Source organism: Ailuropoda melanoleuca, chromosome 8 (assembly GCF_002007445.2).
Source record: "Ailuropoda melanoleuca isolate Jingjing chromosome 8, ASM200744v2, whole genome shotgun sequence".
NCBI lineage: Eukaryota > Metazoa > Chordata > Mammalia > Carnivora > Ursidae > Ailuropoda > Ailuropoda melanoleuca.
The window spans coordinates 78,560,843-78,569,784 of NC_048225.1; the positions used below are offsets into that span (position 1 = coordinate 78,560,843).

Genomic DNA, 8,942 nt, shown 5'->3' on the forward strand with positions numbered 1-8,942 from the left:
TTTGTGCTAAAACCATTTTGGTTGCAGCACAAGAAAAGTAATTACCTTCAGAAGTGGGCCTGCCTTTGAGGACCACAAGCAGTGTCTACATGGGAATCATGTCCTCTTGTTTCAGGAAGTTACTTCTGCCATGAAGTCGTTTGATGTGGGTTCTCTCTTTGGCTCTTTCAGGGTAAAATGATGGCCTGTAAACACTGCAGCGACATTTTCAGCAAAGAGGGTGCTCTGAAGCCCGTGGCTGTCAGCAGGGAGGAGCCGGGGGTGGACCTGGATGATGAGAAGGACTCCCTGAAGAAGCAGCTGAGGGAGATGGAGCTGGAGTTGGCGCAGACCAAACTGCAGCTGGTGGAGGCCAAGTGCAAAATCCAGGTCAGTGACCGGCAACGAGCTCACAGAAGAGAAACAGCCCGTGCTCTCGACACATTCTCGTCCCTTGGAATCCGCCCAAACAGCTCAGCACCGAAGATGTTTCCACACATGATGAATACATTCTTTGCTCACTGATGCATCGTCCGTAGTCACATTTTACAGCATTATTTCTACACGGTGACATAAACACATAGATTTAAATGCAAATGTAATAATTAAAATGATACCCTGTGAGAACGTAAGCATATGCTTGTGTACTTACCCTGAGAGTTCTCTAGCCGAGGTACCTTCTCACTGAACTTCAGCCACTGTGGTAGCTGATCCTGAGAATGAGAGGCCAGGCCTTCTCTGTTGTCCTTGCCCTGACAGGTGAACAGTGGCTAACACCCATTCTTCACCTTTGGAGCTTTTTCTCCTTCCTCTTTACCTGACTTTACCAAATCCCTTTCCCCCAAAATCTCTGTCCATATCAGAAGATAACATAATTAGAAAAACAGTCCTGGCTTCTGGTGGACTGTTCCCCATTTCCTTTTTCCCAAGGTCCTTACCCACCGCCGTAACCCGCCATGTTTCTAACCTGGGCCATGTCAGCGACCCTTAACGGCTTCTGTGCTGGACCTGGGATGTTCTCAGGGACGAAGGCTGTGTGTTTGGAATAGAACTCATTCATGCTTACATCATCAGTAGAAGTTCAGTCCATCCATATGTCTGTCTGTTGTTTCAAACGTGTTGTAACCTAAGCAAGGGGAAGAAAAGATAAAATGAGGTTTCATTTCACTGTTCAGAGGAATCCAGATTCTGACTTTCAGTGGTAACTCTTTTAGTCTAAATAGTTTTCTTGCATTAAGAAGCCAGTTAAATCTCTCGTGGGTTTTGTGGGAGGACAGCTATGGCTATACAGACCTGGGGATTCCAAAAAGCTATACTTTGGGTTTTTTGGGCAGAGAGAAAACACTTTTATAACTCAGATGATTTTCTTTTCTTAATTAGGAACTTGAACATCAGAGAGGAGCCCTTATGAATGAAATCCAAGCTGCAAAAAACTCTTGGTTTAGCAAAACCCTGAACTCTATCAAAACGGCCACGGGCACCCAGCCACTGCAGCCACCGCTGGCCACCCAGCCACCTAAGGAGAGCACATAGTTCCAGCCTCACCCAAGCAGAAGAGCACAACGATCAAAGGGACAGAAACCCAGGAGGAGTCTCCCGGTATCCCTTTGCAGGAAAGTAGAGGAGGCCAGAAAGCAAGCCAGGATTCTCAGTAGCTCTCACTCTTTCTCGTTTGACACTTTGCAAAGGGATGTTATTTAAACTGACCTGAGTTATGTTGAATACCTGCTTTTGAACTTCTTCATGGAAGGCCGTGTTCAGTTCCATCATAGTATTACCCATTATTTTATATGCCTGATGTTTAGTTGGAAATAAGTAATTCAGAACTAAATCCTTTTTATTTAGAACTAATTATTCATAATTACTTTTAACTTACATAAAAATGGAGATGTCTTTTATTCCAAGGTTGAGGTGATAGGATGATATTAGTCACACAAAAAAAAAAAAAAAAAAAAAAAAAAAAGAAAGAAAAAAAGAAAAAAAAAGATTGAAATCTAAACCTCTTATCTTTTCAGGATTTATTCAGATAAAGCACACTGTGGGACCATTCATAACAACTGTCAGGTTTCTTCCTGAAAATGACTCCCTGGAAAACGATAATCCTGTCCAAAGACTAAACCTGGGATTGAACAGTCCCCCCAAAAAGAATGAGTTTATTTTCATTTTCTGTTGGGTATATCTGGAAGTGAAGTGCCAAGAACCATGGAATAAGATAGACTATTGAGAAAACACCCTAGAGGAAAGGAACAGAGATTTTGATAAATGCAGGATAAGATGAATCATTTGGCCCTAGTATTCTAACAGGTCCTTTTGAGAAACTCTACACGGGAATTGCCGATTCCTACGTGTGAACACAGTTGTGACTTCCAGCAAACGTGAAGTCAGAGTGGCTATTGCGAGTTGTAGCTTTAGGGAACCGTTACTGGAGAAGCCTAGAAAGGCCCAAGTTCAGCCATTGTGCTTCAAATGAAATAGAGAACCAGGGACAGAGTATTTCATTTAATGTTTTCATATATTTGCTAAGTAAACACTAATATACTCTACCTTTTTAAAGTTATGAAATGGGAAATAAAGGTCAGCTTCACATCATCTTAGTTTACTGTTAGACAGCTTTTACTGATTTCTGCATCTCCCTAAAAATGTGCCCTTGGTACCCCAGATGAAGAGATGCAAATGAATTGGTGCAAATGAAGAGGTGCAAAATGAATTGGAGATGCAAATGAATCAAAATATTTTGATTGAATATAAAATCTTTATAGAAATACATATCTCATGGAAAGGTAAAGCTATTGTTTAAAAGTTGGTGGAAATAGTTTTTTTCAATTATATTTAACATGCCTATATATATATATATATATATAGTCCTTGCAGGAAATCCTTTGGTAACAGCAAAACGAATTTTCCCATTTTCTAAGCTAGTTTGGAGGCTCTGGTCCTTACGCCAACCAAACTACCATCAGCTATGTACAATAACATTTATTGATACTCATCCTTCGCTTCATTGTTGAACATAATTCTTTGCAAAGGATCTTAAACTCTGTAGCCAGAGTGATTCTCATCCGTGCCATATGTTGCAATTAAAAGTTACACATTCTTGGAAGTAAAAATTAAATAGGAGCCATCTCAACTCCAGGATCATGCAGTATAAGTTGCTCACAGTAGATCCTTTCCTCCAAAATGATCATTAAACTCTAAAAAGTTAAGTTGCCTTCATTGGTAAGTGTTTATTTTATCATCTACACCCATAAAACTGAATGGATGTTATCCTTTGTTACACTCATCAAATAATACTTTTCTTACAGAATTGTGTTTTGTCCTGTCGTCTTTCATTATAATATTCACTTCCTGATACCAAAAAGGAAAATAATCCAGCATTCTGAGTGTCTGTGTTGACTCTGATATTCCCTACTTGGTGATTTAGAAAAGGTAATCTCTTTTTTTGTTGTCGTAAAATATAATGGCTAGAAAATTGCATCTTGGTACTTGTTTCTGTAAATCATTTAGTATAATTTTTTAGCTTTGCTGGTACTTTATGCTTTGATTCCAAGAAACCTTGTACAAGTTGCCTTATCAAATGGCCAGCTAAATTAAAGATGTTCTTTTGTGTTTTGTGAATCTCATAGTTTTACTGTACAGAGCTCTTTTTAACTTCCAAAAGTCAGCACATTCCACAGAATGCCTAAGTTGCATAATTTTCCTTACGTGGTAGTTGAGGGAGAAATAGAATGGCTGTAAGTCCAGTCCTCACGTGTACACCTGGCTCAGTTCCAGAGCCCCTTACATTTATTTTTCTTTAAACAAAATCACCAGGTACATACATTCCAAATGTGTAATCTGTCTTTTGCATTTTCTCTTAACTCTTTCAAAATATTTTAATGGCAATCTGTAGATTTTTTTCTTCTCCAGTTCCATATCGTATGTGTACTGGTACCGTGAGTCTAAACTGTTCCTCACTGCAATGCCTTTGGGTCAGTAGCAATACTAGATAGAAAGAAAATTCAAAATTTGATGCATAATAGGATTTTTCCTTCAATATAATAGCACCACCCCAAGCCATATGTCTTTCTCCGTGTATTGTCTGAAAACTAGAGCCTTCCCCATATTAAGTAACTATTAGTTTTAATTTCACTTATTTTGAAATATATTTGAAAATTGCTACTCTGCTCTTGAATTTCTTTTAGAAAGACATCAATCAGCCCAGACATCTAGGAAATTTCCAAATATTCTAGATTGTTTTTCATCTTTTCCTAGGATATGTTGTATAATACATTTTTCCATAAATCCAACACTTGCAGCATTCTGAAGAGTGATGATTTCTCTTTTCATTAAATTCTACAGGATAAATGAAAGGAATGAACTTCAATTTGATAATTCAGTTCATTAGCTTTTATATCTTGAGACTCTTGTTTAACACATTCTTTGAAGCTGAAAAAAACCCAGCTGAATTTTGCAGTACATATGTTTGCTGGCTTCCCACCCTGAGCCATGGCACAATTTGGTTATATTCAGTTACATATAATTTAATGCAAAGAAATTCTCAGTTACCTAATGTTCTGTGTATGAGTGCCTATCAAAACGCTGATAGGAATATCATATAGGCCTCTGGCCTCTCTTTCCAAACAACCACTCTCTTTCTTTCCCTCTCCCAGCTATTCAGTTCGTAATTTCTTCGTTGGCTTTCTTAAATTCTAAAGTAAAGTACAAAAGCAGTCTTTGTACTGATGTTGAGAATAGTTAATAATAATATTTATCTTGTTTCTTTTTTTTCCAAAAATTTCATTCTTCTGTACCGTTTGTTAATATTTATTCTTCTCAAACCCCTACTCCATTTTCTTAAACTATTTTTCAGTTAATAACTAGTGGCTTTATTTCCCAGCGAAAGTGAGAAAAACAAGTGCAGGCACAGTTCAGGGCATGAGATGAGAGATCCTGAAAGGAGCTGCTCAGTTACTGAGGACGAGGCCCGCACGAGGAACTAATGTCAGGGATAAGTTTTCTTTAGCTGAAATCAACCCACTAACGATTCTAAGGTAGTTGTCTGATTTCAGGATCCCTTGAAGGGAAAAGGGAGCTTTAAAAAAATTAGATACCTTGTTTGTTTTCTCTCTCTGGGAAAGAATGCTTTTTACTTACTTAGCAAGAGGATTCTGTTATAGAACTTACTCTTTAAAAAAAATCCCAACTCTTAAGATAGCTGATTTTCTTGCTTCAGTTACAAGTAAATGAGAGAAAGGATAAACGCTGTGGTTTGATTTGAACGCTGTCCTACTTATGTATGTGCATGACTGGTAGAATTTTTCATAGAGGATCCCTGCCTCCTGTACAGCCAGGCGCCACGCCACTGAATACACACACAGCCAAACGAGAGTTCAGTGGCCTGTGTTTCCTACTCCCAGATACAAAACTGTCTTTCCCTCTGGTTGCCCTGCTGATGCCACACGGAACTAGAACAGCCTTCCTCTCTTCTAGCAACTTCCATGTAACACAGGCAAAGCCCTTCATTTTAGGAATTTCCTTCTCTCTCAAAAGTTACCAAAATGAGTGCTTCCACGTGGGCCACACCTCAGCAGACGAGGCTCATGAGTTGTAACGAGAAGGGCAGATGTTTACAAGTGGCTGAGTGACTCCAGTCAGGTGTCCCCTTCCCGGCTTCCATCTGAAAGACTACATGTCAAGCGTATCTCTGAATGAATTTGTTACCTGTTATAAAAACATCTTCATCAACATGTCCCATTCTCCCCACCTCCATCCTTAGTTTTTCATTAGTAGTATTCTGAAAACTTTAAGAAAAGAGAATCATTAAGTAGAAAATAAACATTTTAAGTTACTTTCCTTTTTCATTGGCAATAAGTTACTATGTAAAATCTTTGCCGTTAAAATGTAATTTTAATAACTATATATTATATATGGAATAAAATATAGGCAACTTAATTATAAGTATATAAATGCATCAAGACTGGTGTCATGAAAGCACAAGAATAAAGCTGGAGATGGTCCCAGAATCCAAGATGACCCAATATAGCCTTTTTCAGCAATTTCTCCATTTTTGGTATTTTGCATAATGTATGGATCTTCAGTTCAAGTGAAGGAAGAAGTTTCTCAATCAGCATCACTTCCCTTCTTTCAACTCCTGCCTTTCCCTTGCTGAGGAGGTAGTAGAAATTCTGTACCATTTATTTTTGTGAATTCTATGATTTTTGTCCGTGACTTCTCTAAAGAAAACAGGCTCTAGAATAAAGGAGTTGATTGGCCCAAACAGTGCTGACTACAAAAGAAACATGAGTGAGCAGCCTCTGTAAACACTGACCAATTAGATGTTTCCATAATTCCATGTATTATGTATAGTACATGCTATCAGTGTAAATGTAATGCTTGTTATGAAAAGTGCAATTTATTGTACATTGTCCCAACAAATGTTTACTTTTATAACAGTTATGAACTTGGATTAGTATCTTGTTTTCATGTGTGAATGAAGCCTTGTGAAATAAACAAATTCAACCAAGAAGGTAACAAGGTGACTGTTTTTGTGAGTCAGTGATGTTTTCAATGCTTTGTGTTGCCCCTTTGGCCCCATTAAGCAGTAATAAACATTTGTTCTGAAGTACATATACGTCTTTTTGATTTGTTTCTAGTTGACTGTTCTGAATCATCTGAACCCAATGTTTATGTAACACTTCTTCACGGACCCTAGACTCCAGTCCATTTAGAAAGAGACAGTATGCCAGGAGTTTGCTGCGGGCAAACCCTGCGGAAGGATGCTGTGCACAGCAGCACTGCCAAGGGCCCCCTTCTCTCTGTAGAGATTCCTTGGTTGCACATACCAGACACTCTCACGGCTAAATAATCATAAGGCAATTACTTAAAAGGAATAGGTGTATTCATCTCCTAAAGGCCAAACAGGCCTGAAGAGGCGCTGGGACAAGGACTGGAATGCCATCAGGAGCTTAAGCAACTGTTTTCATAATCACGCTTCTGCTCGTCTTGCCAGGTAATGCTTACCTGCTGCTGCGTCTCCCTCTGAAAACAAGTTTCCCCGCTTCTTCGTGCACAGCTACCAAGTTCACGTGTTTTCTCTTCAGGTGACCAGCAGAGATGGACTAGCATTTCCGAGTCCCAATTCCAAAGTCTCGCAAAAACCACATTGGCTAATCCTGGATGAGGTAGTTGCGGCCAAGTCTTCAAAGTACAGCACGGTGGGTGATGGCGCTATTCAAGCCGGACTCCAGAGGGGTTCTCGGAAGTGGAGGCACAGTGCAGAGAACCCTAATTTGCAGTTTGTCCTGGAAGCCCATGGAACCTAAGTGAAATCCGAGAGAGTAGTCAGCTCCTCTTAGACTTCAGCATGCAGTAAGAATATCCAACAGAGATTGTAGAATTACAGTTTGAGGTTCAAAGCCAGACCACAGACCTCTTTTGTTTGGCCCACGTGGCTATTTTTTTTTTTTATTTTAAAGGTCTTTTTGTTTGTTTTTTAGTCATCTCTGCACCCAACATTGGGCTCAAACTCACTACCCCGAGCTCAAGAGTTGCCTGCTCTTCCAACTGAGCCAGCCTGGTGGCCTTGGTCCATGTGGTATTTTAAAAAAAGAGAAATTGTACGTAAAAAGTAAAACCAAAATTATTCAGAAAATATCTAATGAATTTGGTAGTTAGAAGTCATGAGTGTTCTTAACATGAACAGTAAATGAAATTCAGGGTTCACTACTGATTAAAGTTTCTATACTTAGTGAAGTTACATGTTAAATTTTAGATTTATGTCCCTTAGAGATGCAAATCCCTACTTTCTTTTCAGTGGAATGGATATTCCAAAGATTATATATGGCTTATTTCCCTGTAGGACATTAGCCAGTTTGTATCTAACTGTGCAGCCTTAACACTAACATTCCATTATTAAATTGTCCTGGGGCACCTGGGTGGCTCTCTGGGTTAAGCCTCCAACTCTCGGTTTCAGCTCAGGTCATGACCTCAGGGTTGTGAGACAGAGTTCCACATCAGGCTCCAGGCTTGGCGGGGAGTTTGCTTGAGATTCTCTCCCTCTGCTCTCCCCACTGCCCAAATAAATACAATCTTCTAAAAAACAAATAAATTGCCTCTAAGTATCCATTATGCAAACACACTAGGATAACAGTTTTAATACCTGACTAGTTCCCTCATTAACTGAGTTGAATAAAATGTTTGTCACATGTTCCTTTTGTATTTGCATGGGATTCTTAATTTCACCTTTTTGAAATTTTACTGTAACGAAACTTTTGATTACTGCCAAAGGGAGACAGAACAACATATTTCAAAACTTGGCTTGTAAGGAAAATTTGCAAGGAAGCTCAGGCTTTAGTATGGGCTCACCAAGTAGAAATTATAGTATTTAAATAACAAAAATAAAAATGAGACGCAGATTACCAGGTCTGTTAAATTAATTCAAGCAAATTTACTGACAGCTTACTGTTTTAGTCTCTGTTCTAAGCACTAGAAATGAGGTGAACAAAAAGATCCTACCTCTGTGAAGTTTAAACTCTAGCACAGAATTTTTCTCAACCTCAGAGAAAACAATTGACATTTTGGGCCAAAGAGTTCTTTCCTCTGAGGGCTGCCCTATGTACTCTAGGGTTTTAGTAGCAACCCTGGGCCTCTCCCCACCAGATACTAGTAGTATTTGCTCAGTTGCAACAACCAAAAATGTCTCCAGACATTGCCAAATGTCTGGAGGGACGGAGTAAGCAAAATGTCCACAGTTGCTCCCCAATTGCAAATGACCGTTGTGGTAGGGAAGACTAATAAATTGCAGGTAGTAATAAATACTATGAAGAAAAACAGGGTAAGAGGGTGGAGAGAAATGGTGAGTGATGGGGATGAGGTTGGTAGGATGGTTTTTGATATGTACACTTGGCTAGTCTACAGTCCGCCCGTGATTCAGCCCAATATGAAGTGTTGCTATGTAAATGTTTTACACATAGTAATTAAAGCTC

General features: G+C 39.1%; 1 protein-coding gene and 1 long non-coding RNA gene across 11 annotated transcripts in view; one reads left to right on the top strand and one right to left on the bottom strand.

Moving 5' to 3' along the window:
- The window catches only part of RABGAP1L (RAB GTPase activating protein 1 like), a 741,419-nt gene extending 734,935 nt beyond the window's left edge, over positions 1-6,484 (top strand). For 9 of the 10 annotated variants that reach the window (XM_034667692.1, XM_034667693.1, XM_034667695.1 and 6 more), the window contains 2 exons: positions 172-369; positions 1,360-6,484. In XM_034667692.1, coding sequence (XP_034523583.1) covers positions 172-369; positions 1,360-1,512 — 351 coding nt within the window. In that variant the 3' untranslated portion in view covers positions 1,513-6,484. The remainder of the gene's footprint in view (positions 1-171; positions 370-1,359) is intronic. The other variant, XM_002928040.4, reaches the window with a different exon arrangement.
- On the bottom strand, positions 364-1,364 carry LOC117803545. The gene is made up of 3 exons (XR_004627500.1): positions 947-1,364; positions 632-692; positions 364-539 (listed from the first exon to the last, which is right to left on the bottom strand). It is a non-coding gene; the product is annotated as an uncharacterized LOC117803545 (long non-coding RNA).
- Positions 6,485-8,942: the final 2,458 nt, after the last annotated feature.